This window comes from Chroicocephalus ridibundus, chromosome 7 (genome assembly GCF_963924245.1).
Source record: "Chroicocephalus ridibundus chromosome 7, bChrRid1.1, whole genome shotgun sequence".
Lineage (NCBI taxonomy): Eukaryota > Metazoa > Chordata > Aves > Charadriiformes > Laridae > Chroicocephalus > Chroicocephalus ridibundus.
This window is the reverse complement of record NC_086290.1, coordinates 28,915,270-28,937,156: the sequence shown is the minus strand read 5'-3', so window position 1 is coordinate 28,937,156 and position 21,887 is coordinate 28,915,270. Positions and strand designations below refer to the sequence as shown.

General features: G+C 43.4%; 1 protein-coding gene across 3 annotated transcripts in view; it reads right to left on the bottom strand.

Annotated features, from left to right (window-relative positions):
- The window catches only part of UBE2E3 (ubiquitin conjugating enzyme E2 E3), a 57,444-nt gene extending 45,638 nt beyond the window's left edge, over positions 1-11,806 (bottom strand). The window contains exons 1-3 of one of the 3 annotated variants that reach the window (XM_063341702.1): positions 11,601-11,801; positions 10,160-10,362; positions 7,975-8,025 (exon numbers count right to left, since the gene is read on the bottom strand). In XM_063341702.1, the coding sequence (XP_063197772.1) occupies positions 7,975-8,025; positions 10,160-10,353 (245 nt within the window). In that variant the 5' untranslated portion in view covers positions 10,354-10,362; positions 11,601-11,801. Of the gene's footprint in view, positions 1-7,974; positions 8,026-10,159; positions 10,363-11,114; positions 11,238-11,600 lie in introns of those variants that run through there. The other 2 variants (XM_063341703.1, XM_063341704.1) reach the window with 2 other exon arrangements.
- Positions 11,807-21,887: the final 10,081 nt, after the last annotated feature.

Genomic DNA, 21,887 nt, shown 5'->3' with positions numbered 1-21,887 from the left:
AGAGATACATGGCATATTTTAATCAGTTTTATCACAGACCCCGAAGGGCCTTTGTAGAGTTATACAAACGGAGATTTGAAAAGCAGATTTGTCCTTAAGTCTAAGGACACATTACTTTGCGGTTTTCACAAATTTTTACACAACAATGCTTGAATAATTGCTTAAAAAACTGGTCCGGCTTGGGCTCTTCTATTGTTTCCAGATAAAACTTAGACATAATGAGGGTCCGCTCTCTAATGCCAGTAGCTGTGTGAAAAGTGTTTGAACTATTTCTACGACTCTAGAGTAGACAGACAGCCATGAATTTTTTTTTTCTTTTCATTTTGACAGTAATGCTAATGAAAACTGGTGAAAGATTTATACGACCTTTTGACTAACACACAGACATTTAAGAGCGTGTACGACAGCACTGCGGCCACTGCTTACACAAGTGCCTAACCTGCAAATCTACAGGCATGAAAACCTACTCCCGTGAGTAGATCTGTTGATTTGTGTTGCATAACCCTGTCATTAATTATGCCACTGAGATTACTTGCATGAGAAATTCACTATGTGGGGGTTGGTAAAACACCTTGGTTTATAGCTTGCAAGAGAGGTCGATACTAGCACAGGAAAAAAAAAAAGACTTGAGGCATTTTGAGTTAGTGGATCTGTCATCTACTCTCAACTGAAAAGAAAATAATTTAAATATTCTCACAATTCAAAACATTCAGGAGTTACACAATCTTCCAGTGTTGCATTTTTTTAATAAAAGCACGTTAAATAACAGTGCACTCTAGCTGTACTTCACACTTAAATGTTTTACTGAAATGCCTTTCTAAATTTGTTTCATCCCCACTCCTTAAGCAGCTTCACTGACTACTGGCAAATAAAGTAAAAGGCACTCTGCACACATAAAGATGGCAGAATCAGGCTGTCACTACAAACGGACAGAAATACAAAAATATCTGACTTCTAATTGCTGTGCTAAATTATATCACTCCTTCCTACTCTCACCTAGACTATGCTCTCCTGGTAAGAAAGAGGGAGGGTAGAAAGAGAATGGAAGAAAATGCTTAGTAGAAATAATTCTAGATAAATCAAGGCTATCACTAGATAAATATATCTTTAAATCACTGGGAGCCACTGATTTACATTCAGCAACTAAAAATGAAGGAATTGCTTTAGAAGGAACGACAGAACTATTCAGAGCTGGACAATACTAAAAAGTAGTATTTCAATATTCACTTGAGAGCTACTTCAAACATGTTCTTACAGGAGTTGTGAATCCTCTTCACTGTATTTTTGAAACTGCAAATGCAAACTTCTGGATAGGGAAGGAAGCGTTCTAACATAATAATCGTGTGGGCTTGTGTTCTCAGAACCATTCTGCAAACTCCAGCTTTCTTTTCTCGTCACATACATTTATTGCACTCGCTGGTGAGAAAGCGCTGGGCAGGGAGAGACAATAAAAAGTATAAACTAACTATGAGAAGATACATTATCAAGTAGAGTTTGAATGACATTTTTTAAATTTTGCTCATTCAGCTTCAGCACATGCATTTTTGCACATAATCCTAATACACTGTTTCTTACATACCTTAATCAACTTCTCATTCTATAGGGAACTATTTAGTGTTCACAGTTGGGGTTTTCACTGCAGAGGTGAAAACAAGCAAAACTGACATCTTTTTTATCTCAGTAAGACTCATTATTCAGCAACCTGAAGACTTTTGCCCAATAAGAAATTAACAGAGTAAACACAAAACTGGGGGTCTGCCATAGATCTGAAAAGTCAACAGGTTGGCTGGGAAAAAAAAAAGTATATGTGAAGACTTGGGCACACGTTCGTGCTACTGTACAAGGGCCTGGTATTTGACTGCATTCAGAATATACTTCCCCCTACTGATTTCAAAAAAGCAACAGAACTAATGCCTGGCTTTGACAAAGGAGAGATGGAAACTTATTACATTTGAGAGACAAAGGAATGGATTGACTTATTCATATCCTGGTGTGTCTGACAAAATGCTTTGTGTGAACAATGCCTGCTCTGAAGGGAGGGAGGAAAAATCCAGCAGAGTTAGTTTGAATCACCTATTTAAACCGTTTAAGCAAACTTGGATGATTTTTTTTTTTTTTTTCTCCCCTTTCCCCCCGGGGAGCACTATGGAGTAATCACATAAATCTGCCTCACTCAGTGACTGGAGTAGTCACCTCCACAGCAGAACCGGAGCAAACCACCGCTGTGCAGTAACATCTTCAACAGGCACAACTGTTTGCAGAGTAAACATTTGCCTATAACCTTACCGTAGATAGAGTACGTTAACAAAAGGGAGGCTTCTACCAGCTTAGCTGCGGCACCTTCCTCGCTAACACAAGGACTGCGTTAGCTCAAATCCAGCGCTACCTCTGCGCGTGGAAGAGCCTGCACCACCAGCACAATCGTTCATTGCTCCTCATTGTTTCAGACAGCTCAATTGAAAGAGCTTAAATTGCTGGTCTGAAGAATACCTTCGCAATATTGCTTTAAATACATACTGCAATGCTTCCCCACTGATGGGGTAATAACCACAGCAAGACAGTTACAAACATCTGGATTCATGGGTCCATAACTAAACCAGTAATAGCATTCGTCTGCCAGGGTTTTGCAGGCATTTTTCTTTGTGTCAAACTCCAGACCGTGGGGTTGGGTTGGCAACACTCTGCAGCATAGAATTAGCCCAAGATGTGGCAGTAATGAAAGGGACAAATGCAGTCCTTAGGAAACAGAAGAATCCTGTATTAAAACAAAACCCCTACATGCCTTGCTCCCATTGTGGTCAGTGCACATACTTTGGAGTGTTATTTTAAAATAAGTAATTTTAAAATTAACTACTCATAAATTATCAACCTACTTGCAAGCCTAGGAGAGGCTACAAACAGCAAAATCATCAGCTGCTACCTTTTGTAGTATTGCTCAAGAAATCGCATTAGTATATACTAGCATATAAGGCCTGAAAAGAAATAGTAATTAAGATAATAATCCCTGTTAAGGAAAATCTTTTCAACAGACCTATCAGGTCAGGAGCTCACTAGCTAGAGGATGTGACAGAGCAAGGAGCCTTTGGGACGATCCAAGCAGCTCTCCCTCGTTAAGAGTTGCCATTTCCCAGCAGTTCTGAAGGAAGAAAGTTGTCTCTGACCAGTGCTCTAAGGCACGTGTTTTGTCTGGCCTTTTTTCTTTTTTTCTTTTTTTTTTAACCACTTGCTTTCAGATGTCTGATCTTTAATTTTACAAAGAGAAGAGATTAAAGCCAACTGACAGAACAGACTATAAAATGCTTAAATGCTCCCATTTGCATGGGAAAGATGCACTATCTTAACTCACCGCCTTTTAAACCACATGAATTAAGCTCTGAGTGGATACACTGATGTTGGTGTATCCAAAAGGAATACAGGAAGAATGTCAGGCACCAGTATAGGTCAGGGGTGGACCTGCTGGAAAGCAGCTCTGAAGAAAAGGATCTGGGGGTCTTGGTAGACAGTAAATTATCCATGAGCAAGCAATGTGCCCTTGTTGCCAAGAAGACTCCCCAGTTCAAAAGAGACAGGAAACTGCTGGAGAGAGTCCAGCATAGGGCAACAAAGATGACTGAGGGACTGGAGCATCTCCCTTACGAGGAAAGGCTGAGAGAGCTGGGACTCTTTAGCCTGGAGAAGAGAAGGCTGAGGGGAGACCTTATTATGGCATACAAGTATCTAAAGGGTGGGTTGAAGGAGGATGGAGCCAGACTCTTTTCAGTGGTTCCCACTAACAGGACGAGTGGTAACGGGCACAAGATGGAACATAGGAAGTTCCGATCAAATATGAGAAAAAACTTCTTTACGGTGAGGGTGACAGAGCACTGGAACAGGCTGCCCAGGGAGGCTGTGGAGTCCCCTTCTCTGGAGACTTTCAAGACCCGCCTGGATGCAGTCCTGAGTAATGTGCTCTAGGCAATCCTGCTTTAGCAGGGGAGCTGGACTAGATGATCTCTAGAGGTCCCTTCCAACTCTGAAAAATTCCGTGATTCCGTGGTGTTTGCCTTCATTTCCTACAAAGTTTATACCAAACAGGATTTGTTGTAAAACAGATTGTAAACTATAAACTAAGCTAGCACAGGTATTATTAAATTTACTTAATAATGGGTTGAACTTCAAAAACTTTGCCATGAAGATGAGCAATGATTAATTTTGGAGTGGAAACGAGGAGGAACGAGGAAAGAAGACAGGGAATATATGTTTTTACTATTGTGGATCGGCAGGGCAGCCAGGAACAGCTAAAGGAAGCGGCTATAAATCATGCTACCCCAGGGAACGGCCTCATTTGTGCCAGCCCTAAAATCCAGGAAGCACAATGAGCGTCGGAGCTGGCTGTGCCCTGCTCCACCTGAGCTCCAGCCTCCAACTTGGGCAGGTCAGAACAGCAGCCTCAGATATAACCTGAGCTACAGAGCGGTGACCTCTTGTCTAAACAGTTTTATGCCATGAACTGAAAACAGTTATTCCAGATATGTCAAACCTATTTAAGAGCATCTCTGCAGCCCAGATTTACGACGCATTACGTGCAAGATCTTTGCAGGTTTTTCCTGAGAACGTATAACGGTGGGGTTTGGCACACTTCCATACCTTGAAGTATGTATAAGCACTTTGCCATGGTTTGAAATTGAGCTGCCTAGAAGCAATAGGGCCAAGACCTTTTTAGCTTTGCTTTATGCTATTAAAAGCACAAAAGAAATTAAATACAGCACACTGCACCAAGTAGCACAGCTTTGAGTTAAGCCAGTAAAAGCAAGAAAAAACAGTATCAGATACCTGTGTCCTCAGTTTACCTATCTGTCCTAGTGCTACGGAGCATGTTGGACAGTAACTGACTCATTTCAGGCTCTTCTGTTGGACAGGAGAAAACATGAGGATAAAGCAGTACTTAATTTCCCTCCAACATCTTTAGTGGCTTAAGACCAAATCTAATTTTATTGTTTTCTCTGTTTTATCTTTCCTGGAAATCACACCCAAATCACAGGAACTTAACGGATTACTGTATGTTCAAGAGTAAAGCTATCAGCATAAAGATATTAAGTTTTATATTTGGTACCCCCAAGATGCAGTTCATATTCACTGCTCACAGACATGACAACGTGATGCATGACAACAGGCTTTTTCTAACAGTTCATTGTCCAATTAACAGAATCAGAAATCAATCTCTGCTGTTGAGACAAGCAAGCAGAAAACTGCTATTTAGACATTTTTACTGTGCCTGTCATTCCGCCTAAATTCTGCCTAAAATAGAAATCAATGTGCAGCCCAGGCCTGCGCAGCACACCCAGGAACGGGGCTCTCTTGGGGCTCTGGCATTTTTATAAAACAGATGTTATAGGAACAAATGCGACAGGGGGAAATCTCACTGCTGAGGAAACCTACACCTCTTCTGCGTGAAAATCACAGTGCACCTAGTCAGTGTCTTTTTCAAGTAGCTAAATTGGCCTCAGATCACTCCAATGGAGCGACTCCACGTGCAGTTACGCTGGCAGGTGAGAAGAGGCAGCAGCCATCAGTGTTTAACGCGATACAGGAGAGTTCAACATAGTCTTCAGTACTTGTACTATATCCTGTTAAAGTAACATTTAATGTTTTATATATGCCATTATCATATTTTTAAAATTGCTATTTTTTTATCACTCATGTAACTGAGTAACCAGAAGGACTGCCAACATCTAAGAGCATCGGTCGGCGGTTGAATTCTTGTGAAGCCTGTAACATGTGGACTGCAAATGATAAGGGTGTGCTCTACAACTGGAGGAGAAACAACTTCGCATGAAGAAATCTCTGTGGGTGAACTTATGACACAAGGGATTTTATTTTTAAAGCACAAGTGAATATGCCCAAGTTATATAGGGTTTTTAATGTTTTTTTACAAATTCTTTTTCTTTTACAAGAAATGTAGTAAGTAGCATTCTGCTGCTTGTTGCATGACGAGCAATGAAGAGGTGTCACATGCCTGCTGTCAGTCTGTTGCCTAATCTGTGCTCCTACAACCTGTAGGATTGTAAGCGTGTTACAAGCTTCAACCGCCCTGCACGTAACACACAGCTGCATTTACCTCCTCATACCACAAAGGCTCCTTCTAACAAGTCGATTCCAACGTAACAGTAATCCTTTGGGCACTGAAACTCTGTTCAAATTGTTCATCCTGAAAACCCAGAATCGCTGTTAGAGAAGCGAATATCTCTCGTAAATATTTTTTATTTTGCAAGAGGTAAATATGCACTCATCATACAGTTACTACTGAGTAAAAGGGTTATATTCCTCTTGAAAAATACTTATGGGAACTGAAGCACTGAATTCCTTACTGACAAAAAAATAAGCTTTTCCCTTGCGCTCTGCAGGAGAGAAACTTGAATAATTTTGGACACATTGGGGGGGGTGTTCATCATTCTCAACAGCATTCCTGGGCATCTTGTAGCACCAGCTCACAAGAAAAACTCTCTGCAATACTCTTGTGCTAGTATGAGAGGAACATACTTTCCCAAGGAGCTAAATATCAGATGGTATTGGAGAGTGTGAGGGGGGAGGCTGCTCTTTCTAAAAGCCAAGTTGTAACTCACTGTACCCGAAACTGCTACAGTTATCTTTTTAGCAACTATAAGGTAAAGTGTTGGCGTTCTCTTTCATTTAAATACTTTCCTGCGCCCTTGGAGCCGCCTTTGAGGCTCCAAGTACAAAGTGCGTGACCAGCACAGAACTCGATCCCAGTAATTTGCTAAAAGTTATTTAAAACAGTCATTTCAAAACAAAACAAAACCACCACTCCCAAAAAACCCCAAACCCAACAGAAATTTGCTCTCTCGACAGAGCTTGCCTCTATTGAAAAGAGAGAGTCGCCGACGCTGCATGCAGATACATCCGACTGCCCGAGCAATCCACAGCACAGTCCTCAGGGTAAGACACCTTTACCACAAATTCAATAAAACACAGCACCGGTTAGTCTCTGCTCTCACGGACTAGTCAGACAGGAGAACAACTCACATTTTACTGAATTCGCAAGACCTGCACCAAACCTTTCCAACTATTCAAAAAGCCAAACAATTCCAACATAAAGCCAGAAAGCATTTCCAGCATGTTTTCAAACATGCACAGGGCTCGCTGTTACACATGAGCTATTAATCTGAAGACACCTTGCAGTCAGAAATCTCACTGAGACGCATCAAATGAAAGCAACGTTATTTAAATGTAGCTTTACGGCAAATCTGAACACTAGATGCTCACAGCTAACAAGAATTTTTACGCATCCTTTAAGCAAAAGTAAAACATGCAGAAGATTTAAAGAAATTAGCTAGCTATGCTACTATTTAGCTTTCCTACAGATCAAGTGCTCCAGTCACCATCACTTTATCTAAGAGTAAATCACTCAATCTTCCAAGCTCACAATATCATTTTCTAAAACCTAACAGAAGTGTCTCCCAAGTGGGAAACTTCCTTAAAAATATTCTCTATCAAGGCACTACAACTTTGACCAACAGACACATAAATTTAAAGGCAATGCTTCAGCTTATCTAACTGTTAAGCAACATACTAAGAGAAAGCACATAAAAATCACATATGGTTCTTTACTTCAGAATGAAGTGATAACTCTATAAACCTGGCACTCAAAAAGCCAGTTCAAACTACGTGCAGACATTAAGTTGAAAGCCTCAGCATATTTTGAAGTTCATATAATTAATGTTTCACGAAGGTAGTGACCAGCTACGGAAAACAAACCGAATACACTCTGCTATGTACATCAATCACTAATAGCTACGCCTCCAACGTGCAGACAAAATAGCAAACTTCGATATCAAACGTTCCCTACGCTTGTTCAACCTGCCGTACGCAATTTTTGTCTAACAGTCACCAGTTGTAAACACTAAGTTTCCCATTTGTTAGCCTGAGCACATTAATCTCCTACCACCGTCCACAATTTAAGAAGCCGTTACATACCTGCAGTTAGGAGGAGGATCAAGGGTTATTTCAGCTAGCTCCTTCTGGATTCTGTTGGCGAAATGAGAACAGACACAAAGCATTTGAGATAGTCTATAGAATAAATCAGGGAATTACACTGCCCTCTACCACCATGCAGTTAAATGCAAGATTGGCTTTGCCTTCAGTAATGCTAACATGGCTGCTTCCTCTTTGTTCTCAGAGGCATAACCCAAATCCCACAGCTGAGAAACTTTGCAGCTTTTTTCCTGCTCCGCGCGGCATGTAAACAGAACACTTAGAACCGAGTTGGGTAGAAATTTCCCACAAGTATTCAGAAAAGTAACTCTTTTCCACATCCGAGCACTTTTTACCAGAGAGATTTTCTTTTCAAGCTAATATGCAAATGAGGCGCGGGGGGGGGCGGCACAGGCAGATTTGACAATGACTTTAAACCAGCGCTGCAGACCTGTGACCCAGGCTGAAGAAGTGAACCACGCTGGCAGCAGACACACTCTTTTGACAATATTTTACCTACTACTTTGCAGTGTGTTTAAAAAGTGGATTTGCAGATCTGCCAGGCTGTCTCTGTTACTGGAATAATCTCTCGGCATCAACTTTGCTTCTCTCCACACCTTCTGCTGCCTTTCCTCCCCCAACCTTATACAGTAGCTGCACTTACACGATTAAAAGTGATATAATAACTTGAAATAAGCTGTGCTTAGCTTTACTGCAACCGTTCCCAAGGTGTTAAGATCCGGAAGAGGAATACTGAAAACTTTTTGCCAATTTAATAGTTTATTCAGGTACATAAGAGGTGTAATTTCAAAAGATGCACAGTAAATTCCTCTTTAAAATATCAAATAAGTATTCCCTTCAGAAGAGGACGCATACAAGCAAGACCATGAATTTCACGTGAATAGCAAGTGTTAAAATATGATCTAACAGAAACTGCTCTGCAGGCCCTTGCACTAGCACCACTAAATTCAGTCAGACTACTGAACTATTCGAGATGTACGGAATTAGGCTTGCAACAATTTAGTGAAATAAAGGCAACAGGGGAAAACTCAGTCTTGAAAGCCTGCATCTCAGGCTTTTCAAAAAGGGTAAGTAACAACAAATTACAAAGCCTACACAGTAGTTACAGAACTTTTTTTTCTTTAGCCAATCCTATTTCAAAGGGTCTCTTTAACAAGCTCAAAAGTCATCAAAGCCACCCAGTCATACTCTGCAGCAATTTTGAGACATTTCAAAAACTATTTACTGAACTTAAGTCCAATACAAAATTACTGAAGTGTCCCTAAAAGTTACAAGTACAGTGTTCATGCTGTATAAGCAAAACTTGAAGCTACTACGGCTACTGCACAGCTTTTCCTGCTGAAGGAGATTTGTAACTGTTTGCAAAGAAAAGCAACTCCAGGGAAAGGACTGGAAAGTTACGTTTCATCTCCAAAGACCACTAGAATCAAGGGATTTGAAGTTCGCTTATTTCATACAGCTGAATTCACAGAAAATTATAAGAGTGCACGTCTTGCGAGCTAGACTGCCAGTAACCCTATATGCAAATAAAAATGCAACAGATATAACTAGACAAGGTTCCCAAAGATTTTCATATTTAAAGGTAAAGGCTACCTGTAGAACCCCATGGTTTGAGTCTGCAGATCCTAGGGGAAAAAAATCACCTAAGTTTCTCCTGAAAGAACTGCAGAATAAACCCATTACTTCAAGGTGTGTACGGCTCTCCCATGCATTGACATGAAAAGCTAGTCATAAAGCCCACAGAAGCCACTGGGGTTTCATGACTTCTTTAATTAAAGAGCATTGCTCATCATCAGTCTACAGATGATAATAGAATACACCAGGAGGACTCCACCCTATACCAACCAGGCATGGAAACCTAACTCTGAGAAAGATAGCCAAAGCCGACAGTCTCTCACGCATTTTTGCAAATACAAAACGCATATAAGTTACCAAGTTCTCAAACAAGTCTTCAAAAGACGTATGACAAGTCAGTGTAATTATTACCCCAGTAAGACACGGATTAATGAAGATATTGCCCGGCAGGCCCCTGTACTACAACAGTTGGTACTTCGCTCTTTCCCACAGAGCTTTACAAGAACTCCTCTGCCTTGAAAAGCGCAATGCAAGTACTGTAACTCAAAATACTGTGCAAAAATACTACAGGACATTTTACTGTCCCCTTTACCTTTTAGCACTAGTAGATAGCTTAGCAGTAGTTTTGCTGGATAGTTTGGTGTTCTTCTTCTGCTGGGTGGCAGAGGGTTTTCGTTCTTCTTGCTCTTCGGGTTCAGGTGCAGGTGGATCCCTCTGATCGGCATCTGAACTACCACTGCTGGTACTCGGACTTTCATCGTCTGACCTCTGCCTATCACTGGACATCGTGGGGAACTTTTTTGGGGAAGGAGAAGACAAGAGGGAGAGTTAACACAACCGGCAGGACTCTCTCTTGGCATCCCCCAAGTTCCAGAGAACACCTGAATCTCCGTTTCACTGAGAAATTAACTGAAATATACTTCTTTGTCTCATCCCCAAGGGCTGCAGTTTGACAGCTACAAAGCAATATTTACACTTCTGAAAATACAGATATTTCCAATTTTTAAACCCACTCGCATTTTTTTCATACTTTAAACAATATGCCAATTGTCGACTTTGTTCTAAGGCATGAGACAGATTTAGCAGGGTACTTAGGCAATGAACATTAATAACTTATGACACATTGTAAATAACAGACCTCACTGAAAATGTTTTTTAAAAAGTCACTAATACCCTGTAAATATTTACACTGGAGCAGAGCATTTTATTGGGTCCAAACGCCAGATCCCCCCCTCTCCCCCTCTCTCCGAGAAAATATATTGCCAATAACACTTGGGTTGATTTCAGATGGAAATGTACACTTGCTCTGTGCATTTAAAGGGCTGGGCTGGGAAGGGCGGGGGGGGAGAACGAGGGGTTTTTTTGATGTTGTTGTTGTGGGTTTGTTGCTTTTTATTTTTTTAAAAAAAAGGGAAAAACCCCAAGATGCATTTAAAGCAACTCGGGCAGCAGCAGCCCCGGTTATTTACATGGCCAGCAGCGAGAACTGCATTTGGCCACCACCGAGCTGCCGGAGGGGGGAAGAAGAAGCATAATTCAAACTGCACCTTCTGCACAGCTCTCCCCGCCGCCGCTCCCCGCGCAGCTCCACCAGGCAGACCGACATTTTTCCGCCGACCGGGGAAGAAGGGGGGGGCCGGGGGGGGAAGGAGGGGGAGGAGGTGTGTGGGGGGGGGGGCTGCCCCGGCGGCCGGGGAAGGCGGGGTGGGGGGGAAGCCGAGGAGGAGCGCGGCGGGGAGCTGCGGCAGGGCTGGAGGCGGCCGCCCGCCCGGCCGCGCTTTGTGGGGAGAGCCCGGCTAGGCTCGGCGGGCGGCGGCGGCGGCTCGCCCGGCCCCGCACCGCACCGTGCGTGTGCACCAAGTGAGGCGTGAACTCGGGCCGGCTCCGCGCCCCCCCGGCCGCCGCCAGGCAGCGAGCGCCGAAAACAAGAACAAAGCTCCTCTACCAGCCCCCCCCCCCCCGCCTCCTCCCCGCCTCCCCCCACCGCGCTCGCCCAGCCGCCGCGGCAGCCGCCTCGCCCGCCTCTCCCTTACCTTCGCCGGCGTCCTGTCCCGCTGCTGGGTCGGAGGGGCGGGATGGCGGGGGGCCGGGCCGGGCCCGCGGCGCCCGAGGAGGGGACGGAGGCGGCCGGGGGGCTATACGGCGGCGGCGGCGGCTCTGTGGCCGGGCAGTGTGGAACATTGAGAGCCGGAGCAGGGGGGGACGGGGGGAGGCGCGGTGCGGCCCCGCGGCCGGCGGGTGGCGCTGGCGGGCCCCGCTCTGCGGCGCGGGCTCCCGCGGCGGGCCGGGGGGCCGGGGCGGGGGGCGGCGGCGGGTGCGCGCCGGCGGGGGCGGGGGAGTTGGGGGGCGGGGGGGGGCCCCGGCCGCCTCCGACCGACCGACCGACCGACCGCCCCCGCCCGCCGCTGCCGCTGCCGGCGGGCGGGGGGAGGGGAGAAGGGGGCGCTCGCTCCCGCCTGGCGGCCGCCGGAGCGCGCCCCCCTCCGGGCCGGGTGCGCGCAGGCGCTCTCCCGTCGCGGCCGGGGGCGCGCGTGCTCCGGGCCGGGCAAGGACAAAGCGGCGGCGCGGGGGGGGGGGGGGCGGCCCTCGACGGAGCCTCAGCCCGGCCGGGCCCGGCCCGAGGCCTCCCGTCGCCACAGCCGCCCGCCTAGCCCGGGTCCCGGCTGGCTTCTGCCTCCGGCCCGCCGGCGCCTGCCGGTCACCACTGCGGGCTTGGCCAGGCCGGTGCCCACCGACGGCTGTGGCCCGGTGGAGGCCGTGGGGCTTCTGCAACCCCCGGCCTCCTCCTCCACTGCCGCCCTGGCCTCGCACCTCACAGCTTGCCTCGTGCCTTGGGCCCAGTGTCAGGGTAGGGGCAGACACGCGCCGCTGGCATGCAACAGGGACCGCGGGTGGTTTTTCATCCAGCCATTGCCTCCCTCACGTGTTCCCCTCCAAAAAATATCTCTATTTTTGGCACATCTTCACGTGTGGGGACTGGAGAAACTCCCGTGTCCATGGGAGCCCCAGCACGTCGTGGCGGCGGCCCTGGCTGTCCCACCAGCCAAGGCCTGCACGGGGCTGGGGAGACCCAAGGCCCTGCGGCATCAGCACAGTGCTGCAGCTGGAGTGCCGCCCTGCAGCCTCACCGCTCCCCGTAGGAGTATTCAGGATTAACAACGGGATTAGGAGTTGTTGCGTGAGCAGCCTGCCTGCCGAATTCTGAATGTGTTAAAGAGGAAAGGGGCTAATCAATAGCAGTTGCGGTAGGTGTCACAGGGAGATGGCATGGGATGGAGATGCGCTGTTCTGGTGTGTACTTGAACAGCTTTTCCTGTCGTACGCCAAGAGTGCGCTGTGTGATAAAAGCAATCCGCCAGTTGAAATAACTTAAATATTCCAAACTTGGAGCCTGATCATACTGGCAATAAAATCCACTTGTAAAAGAAGATTTATTCTATCTGTGAAAAGTAGATGAGGTGGCGGATAACTGGCTTCAGCAGAGAAGGAATTAACAATTACTGTAAATGTTTGTGCAATTTACATGAAATCTCGGGCTAACGTTGCTGTCCAGCACAAGAGCTTTCGCCTCGATGGCTTTTACCTCAAGGGCTTTCATTATCAACAGCCTAATGACTTAAAACTACTGTGTTTTCTTAGCTTGTGCAGGATCGAGGGGTCAGGGAGTGTATATTGTGCTCTAGAGGGAATAAACAATCAGTGTGTCAGGGAATACCCTTCTCTGGGTAGCTGAAGTTAGCTCAGCTGAAAAGCATGCTGGAGATTTGGCAAGAGAGTTGAATGATGTGATGTGGAGGAATACTGGAGGTTTGTTTGTTAAAGTAGGCTATAGAGAATTCCCAGATCACCACTACAGGCAATTTGCCCCTGAGGTATGCTGTAGAAAATTCCTAGCATAAACAGTATCTGGCATGATGAGCAATCTGGGCATAATTAGTAAAAGGGAAGCATGGCAATATCAAAAATCTATCAGTCAGCACTGAGAGCCTTTTTTTTTTTTCTTTTTTTCTTCCCCTCCTTCTGCCCCCCCCTCCCCCATTCTGTTGATGATGTTCAAGATGAGGCTTGCTGGAGCTTTGAAAGCCAGGATTAAGTGTTTAAATTTTTATTTTATTTCAGGTGAAAATTAACACAGGCATCAAAAAAAAAAAAGTACTACAAGAGTGTGTATCTACAGACTAAAAGTAAGTAGATTGGTCAAGGGCTGCACACCACGTCAACTACTACACGTTGTGTGGCTTCTGTGGCTTTCAGGAAAAAAAGTGGAAAAAAAAAGCCCATTTAACAGAGACTAATTGAAAAGGCAGTCTAGATTATTTTTTTTCCCAGCCTTTTGTACCTTATTAGAACAGATTTACTACAGCAATATGTGGATATAACAGATGTTTATTTGAATGAATATTCATTCATTTGACATCAGGTCTCAAAGGATGACACTTTCTTCTTATGAGGTTGTATCTTCCTTGGGTATATCTGTTATGTTGTCAACCACAGAAAAAGTACTGCGCTGAGAGGTACGGTACAGCTTGGAGAAGAGGGAGAGATGCCAATTTTAATAGCCATTGTTACAAAGCTACATATCACGATCTCTCTGGCTTTTTTTTTTTTTTATATCCCTTGTGAATTGACATCACTGTGATTTTAACTGATGTACCCATCATGAATGCTTTTTCTCTGCCAGTTTATTGGGCACTTGAACTATGAAAGTGCAGCCAGTATTGTGAAGTGCAGAGCCTTCCTAAGGACTGTTCAGACTTGTCTGGGCACTCAGGAGTGGGTGAGGTCTGCATTTTTTTCCCCAATCAGTTGCCTTTGTTATTTGTGTTTTGGTTTTGTTTGGTTTTGGGGGGTTTTGGGTTTGGTTTTTTTTTTGTTGGTTTTTTTTTTTCCCCACAAGCCCTGCTCCCAAAGGCGGTTCATGTTTTTCAGAAGCCAAATGTCTTTTTGGGTATGTCTCCATCCCTGCTCTGTCAGAGCACAGGTATGATGTTACTGTCAGCACGCAGAGGTTTAACAGCTGCTTTGGGCTGCACAGACATCTGAAAATATTTTTCTAGGTTTAGGAATTCACAGTTCAGTCTCCTCCATCTGACATGAAATTCTGTGATAGCAAACAACTCAATGCCTGGCACCAGAACTAGGGTGAAAGGCATTTTCCACTTCTCACAAGAAAACTGTGAGGGATGGAAAAATCATTGCTTGATCTCCTTGCCCCTACGATTTTAAGGGTCTACAGATGGTAAAATAAGGCCAGCATACATTTTTCATGATTAAGAGGAGCTCAATTGAAAATACTACTTAATGTTTACAGTCGTATACTCCATCTTCTTTATCACAAAATCATTGTTTCCTGACAGTAAATATATCTCCACCTAGCAATGCATCTTTCTGTTCTGTGTGTGTTCCCATACCAGGCTGTGTTGTTAAAGTACCTGTTGGAGCTCTACTACAACACCACAGCTAGATGAGCACAAACTGCAGAACCAGGAAATGAACAAAACAATTATTTTTAAAAGCAGATGGGGTAAAATCTAGATGGTGTTTTTATTAGTTATTAGTGTCATTGTAGCAGATAGTGCCCCATGTAAGGTAGATACTGTACAAATATCTAGCATGTCTTTTACCAAGATAATTAACAATTTTAACTAGGCAAGAATGTTCCTTGGGCCAGGAAGAGATGTAGTGACATACAGAAGCAAGTGCAGGAAGCCTGCTGCAGAGTCAGTAGTTGCAGCTCATCCTGTTGTGCCTTAAACTTAAAATCACTACCATAAATATGATTATTTTTGCATTGTGATGCGATAGGTTAATTTGGGTTTATGAATGAAAAAAAAGCTGCTGAAGAACAATGTTCCTACTATGTTTCAATTAATTTGTATCCTCAAGAACTTACAAGAAAAGCAGAGGTAGTTTTTTTGTCCTGAAACCGAGAAGTAAACTAAGCGTGGCAGTGGGCAGGAACCAGCCGTTAGGAAACGACCTCCCGGTCCCTTTGTCAGCTGGTGTTGAGCCCATCTGTTGGTTTTGTGTTGCCACCTTACAAATCCTGGCACGGGACTATGGTGGAGGAAGGATGGGGAGGGGGGTGAGAAGAAGAGATGAAGGCAAGAGCCAGAACACTGCTGTGCTTCAGTTGTTCTTGTTTGAAGAGTGACTTTTTGGAGGCCAATGTAGTTCAGCAGTAGTCCTGAGACTGCTCTAATGCAGACTGCCACAAGGCATGGAACTCAGGATGCTGGGGGGAATTTTCGGGATATCTTTACTTTCTCTGGATCCTTATGTGCTTGAATAAGTCCAGGAGGAGAATTTTACCAACTGTATTTTAACACAGGAGTTAGCTAATTAGCCAGGGTTCTTTATAGTGTTGAACACTGCTGTATCTCAATCCATAGAAAAATACTTGACGTACATTAAAGCACTACAGATATTAATTAATCTTCATCATAATCCTATGAACTAGATAGTAAGTTCATATAGTTCATATACCGTATTGCATTTGAGAATCGTGTTTTACACACTAAAAGACTAAATAGTCAATTGAGTACTAGTTTTTAATGGGAAGATTAGCATTAAGTGCTTAAAAAACTTAACAGGTAAATCCATGCTTTTGAAGCACAAAGTCATGGGGAAATGTTTTTATTTCAGTGTTCCCATGGAGTCCTTGTATTCTGTTGTGTAAATTCTTTCCTTGTGTGTGGATTATTGATGCAAGAAAAAAACATAATGGCCCCTTTGGAGTTCCTGTAGTCATTCATATGAATCCAGTGTCTATGAATGTCAAATGAGTATCAGGGCTTTAAAAAAATCCATACTTTCTTTGTTGAAAGTAGAATGTATTAGCCAGCTTTTAATCTCTATAATTTTCATTTTACTTGGAAAGCTGCAAGAAAAGTGAGAAAAATTAAGAAGAGAAAATTCAGGTGGGATTGGTCTGTCTACTGGACAACAGTAAATTGTACTCCATAAGGGTACTTCCCTCTATAAATAAGCATTATTTCAGTGAGTATTCATCTCACAACATCTCAGCAACATCATGAAGAGATTTTTTTTTTTTTCCTTGAAATTTTAATTGAAAAAAATATCCTTGGTGTATATATGTGGGTAGTTTCAGCTTGTGTTAACGCAGACTTAATTTTTGGTACCATATCATGAATGTGTGACTACAGTAGAGCAAAATGCAAACACTGTTAGACTTTTACCTGTAGCGAGGTGTGAGGATGATAGGTTTATAAGCAACTTCATAAACTCCATAAACCAATATTGTGGTGTATATTCGACAGTATAGTGTGTAAATCATAAATTAGGGAGAACTTGTCTCTACGGATACAACCCTGGCAGACCAGCGTCTTCAGAAAACTTTCAGTGTGAGAATCTGCCCCTTTTTCTGCACACAAGGCACAGTAAAATAACGCTGTCATTGTGGGTGTGTGATATTCTGCCATGAAAGCAGTAGCTGTTGTAGTGAATAATGTTGAAGGCCTGGTAAAGTTATTATTTCCCTGTTGCAAATAGAAATAATCCATCCCCAAACCATCTCAGATTAAATTACCTATAAGTATATACACAAGCATATATATTAGGGCTATCTACAGACTGCTTAGATTGGAAACCTTTGGCTCCATAAAAACTTTGGCTCCAGAAGACCAGTCTGTGCTGTTTGAGTGAAAGCAGAAAGTTAATAGGTTGGTAGTAATAGAGCTGACATCCTCTCTCATGCCAGCCAGGAGAAGGCAAGATAATTATAAAGTCAAACTCACTTGACCGAGTTGAGGTCAGAAAGAAACATACACATAGGGCAGGCATTATTCATAAACTGATCAATGCTTTTTCAAAAAAAAAAAATTACTAAACTGGTCCATCCTGAGGGTGTTATTGAAAAAAAAGGATCCTGGACAGCTTCTCACTTCAGTCCGGCTAACCTGTTTCCATGGGATTAGCTGGGTAAAAGATTTCCTTCATCACCTTTAGGGCTGGCGACAGTTGGCACAAACAGCTCTATCTGGCTTATTGGCAGTTTGACACATCAGCCGCCAACAGGCTCTTCAGATTCTGGTTTCTGACTTCCCATGGATGAGGAAGGAACCAATCAGCATTTAAAGAACATCTTAGAAATCCCTGAGACCTGTCACACCCTTTAGTAGTGAGTCACCGTGCTTTACATTTGCCTGCCTGGAAAGCCTGTGACACTTCTGAATGCACCCTAATTATAGGGTAAGGCCCATACATATTTCCCATTATCATGTCTGCACTGGATAGAAGGCCAGCTTGGCTGATCGCCTGTTCTACAATAAAGAAGCAATACCTTTTTTAGCGTATAAAGATCGGGATTACCAAAGACTCCTGTGGAGTAGCTTTGCGGCATCTTGCTTTTTCACTGTTTGCATTTATCCAATCCCTTCCTGCTGTAGGAGCCCTAACCTTCCACAAAGGGACAGGAAAGACAGGTCACGGCCCGATCGTGATAAATCACAGCTGCAAATAATTGGGCAGGGCTGATCTTCCGGACTCCTGAGCTTTCTGGGCAGTCTCTGCAATGGGAGTATGTGTTGCAACTCCTGGCAGTCTCTTTTGTGCCCTGCTCAATGGGAGTTGTTCCCGTAGCAGTCGCAGCAGGAGCAAATGTGTGTCAGGAATGGATCTCCACGGTGGTGGTGAGGGCTGAGAGGGGAGGACAGCCCTGGCTGAAGAGCTTCCACATATTTGCTCTATTACCTCCTCTACTGGAGTAGTCACATCCAAGCGGAGAGCCTGGGTGGGGCTGTCTTAAAGCATTGCAGCTAAAGCCGGCTGAGATGGAAAGTCAGGCCCTAGAGATACACTGGGAAAATTCAAGGGCAAGAATGGATTAAATCCTGTGGGGTAGGTGGAGGGTTTATGTTTGTCGTTGAGCATGTTGAAAGGTTTGTCTGAAGTATTTGCGTGGTGAAGGGGTGCAGGCTTAGAAATTAGGTGCTTTTAGTGTTACAGTGATTTTTATCACCCCCATCTGTGTGATGTCAAGATGTGACTATTTTCAAGTAGCTCTTTTAGTATTACCAGCCAGAAATCTTTGCACAGGAAAGAAGTTATGATTAGCAGGTGTGAGGCCAGTCTGATTTTAGTCTTGTCCCATGGCTTCAGCAATAAACCCTTCTTTCAGCTTTCGAAACTTTTTATAATGAGCATTTCCATTTTACACTTTTGAGCAACATCTTCCTTCCAAGTGAGAACTGAACCAGGCTCCCTCTGGAGTCCCTCATTACTGCTAGGCTGGCGGGGTAGCAGCTGATGGGTGGGTGTCCTTCCTGGCCAGCAACGTGTGCTGCGCTCCCAGCAGAGAACGAGAGATCAAGGATGTTCTCCGTGCCCCCGCAGAGCACAGCTACACCGCCGAGTGCAGTTATCCCTCAGGTTGCTTTTGTCTTAAATACCCATTGTGTCGTTTCCCTACCTTTATTCACATGTATGTCAACAGAGTGACTGTTGTGTGTTTTCCAGTGCAGTAATCCCAGCTGCTACGGGAACCCTCCTTCACAATGCAACATGGCACAGCAGTGCGTGCTTCTACTTACAATGTTTAATAAATATGTAAATTAACCTACCCTATCTCTTCAGGTAGGAGAGTTGTATGACTGCACTTGTATATCACTGAATATGCTATTCATGAGGATAGCACAGTGTGGAGGGGCAGGAGCTTGAGGCGGAAGTTTGAAATATAATTAGCAGAATGAAAGTGTCAGTTAAAGCCTAAGTTTAAAGTATTTTAGGGTTTCCAACTGGAGTTAAGCTGAAATGATGCTCCTGTGTTCTGCGCAACACTGATGAGGAAGACTAGGAAATACAGGCTTAATTCACAGCAGCTCTGCTTGGATCAGTCCAACTATAGCATTGCCTATTCATGCTTGAATTTCTAACAGTTATATTTTACTACTGCTTTACTATGTTCTCACCAATATTTAATGTGAATATTAACACACTATGTTTTTAAGAGTGCTTTTTGGTTAAATAAAAACAGAGGAGACTGTACTATGCCAGAACAAATAAGAACATGGTGTTAACTTCAAAACAGCAGAAAATATATGCCAATGAAGCTGCTTCCACTCATCTAACATCAAAAGATTGCTTTACTTTGTACTGTATCCATGATCTTGAAAGCCATGAAAAGATCTCTCAGGGGTATTCTTATTCCTAAGTTACCTTAGGTTGTTTTAATTAATTTGCTAAATGGAGATCATCATTCCCGAGGTCTGCTTATTTTTGTCCCTGTTTCAGCTGTGTGTGAGAATGAACTTTTGGCCTTTGCTGTCAGGCTGATCATGATTTTAAATAGTAATATTCTTGCTAGTAGGCTGTATTAATCCTACTAGTGGAAATTTTAAGATGGGGAACATCTTGGTCAATGGAATCAAATTCTTCTAGCTTAGTCTTAAACTGGGACACAGGTATTTTAAGTAAGTATTTAAATGCCAGCACATAAACAGATGGCCAAATTGTTTAAAAAAAGAAAAAGCTAGTAACTCACATCAATATTTTACATATGATATCTTCTAATATCCGGTATTGATATCTGACATATTGGTGTGGTACTTTCTTGCCTCAGCATCAGAGCAAGGATAAAGGAGATGTAGAACCAAAATTGTTCCGTTAATTGGAATTGGTTAAAGCATATCCATTTAATAATGGACATTTTGCAATGTGCATTTTAAGTCTCCACATTACATTTTTCCTATCTTTCTCAAACTTAACTTTGAAATACCATGGTGCTAATATAAGTCTGGCTGAAACGCTTGTCTGATACCTCTTTCAATGGAGAAATACAGTGACATTAAGATTCATTTTATCAAATTAAACTTTGGTGACATGGATAAGTGACTCAGAATGTGTGAAATCCTGAAGTAAACAAAAATCTTTTTAATGATACATTATTTTTCGTTGGTTTCTTCTATCAAGGAAGCAGCAAAGTCAGTCTTTACATTCCCAAATTTATCTTTCACGAAATCGTACCCTACAAGTAGACACGTACATGAAAAAAGTTTTAAAAGTGCAAATCAACTTTTTTCTTTGCGTTGTTTCTTAGCAGTTAATATGCTATTGATGGGGTCATTCTGAACTATCAAAAAGCCTAGTTCATACAAGTGATGTCCAACAGAATAGGAAGAACTTTTGTGCTGAGGCTCAGGGCTACCAGGGGATAAGCTGTGGTTCTGTTCTGAGGAAAAAAAAAAAAAAAAAGGAAAATGAGAAACAAGTGGGAGAAAGCGGCTATCTACCACTCCACAGTATTCAGATATATAGATCTCTGTTAGCATTGTCCATTACTACACATTGATGCAAAAAAAAAAAAGAAAAACTCTACAGAGGTGAATAAATGCACCATTCTCTTGAATAATTATAGGTGAATTGATTATCTCTGTTTCTTTTTGTACTTTATTAACAGAAAACCCCATGCTGTTGAGTGCAAGATCCAGAAGTGTTAAATTTCGACCTCAGAGCTGATCTATAGCTCCACCCTGACCTTCATTAGCAAAACCAGATCAGACGGTGCCAGCTAGCCAAAGTCAGTCCACTGGGCTGTTGCAAACAGCAAGGCAAGAAGGTATGCAATACTATTCAGCCACAAATGCTAAAATGGTAGTAGTATCATTTGAATATATCTACCTTCAAGCCAGCTCTCAGATCTCCCCACAAGAGACGGTTCCCAAGATTGGTGCTTGTAGGTTTTACATGCCGGTGAATCTCATTTCCTAAGGCACTTCGGTATTCGCACAGACTGTACTCAGACATTCCCAAATCATCTCTCCAGTCAGTCACATGATTGTCATTGAGGTAACCAGCTTGGCACATGTTGGTCCCATCACAAACTCAATTATAAACATAGGTGTGGCCTGAAAAATAAAGTTGCTCACGTACCCTGGTGTGTCTGTCCTCCAACTGAAAATTTTTTAGCTCAGGTACTTTAAAGCATCCACTAAGGAAAAAATCATCCATTTTTTTCTGAGAATGTGGGGCCTCCTGCAGGTGAACACCACTTGTAAAAATGTTTCACTTTTCTTCCCATGTCTTCCTCCGTTTTCTTAACGGTATTGTCAGATATAACAGTAATAAAGCAAATCCAATTTGTGACGTAGTTTGCAGGTCATGTAATACTTGCAGATAAACTCTGTCACTGAGATTTCCACAGTCTGAAATTTGGTCCTCTGTAGTATCTTGAGGCTGTGGATTAATTTCTCACGCTGGGCTGAATGCAGTGAACTGTGGAAGGACTGTATTGTAAAGAGACGTGAACACACTTACCAGAACAGGTCAACCTTCTTTTGTTGGACAGTAATCGTGTAGCAGGC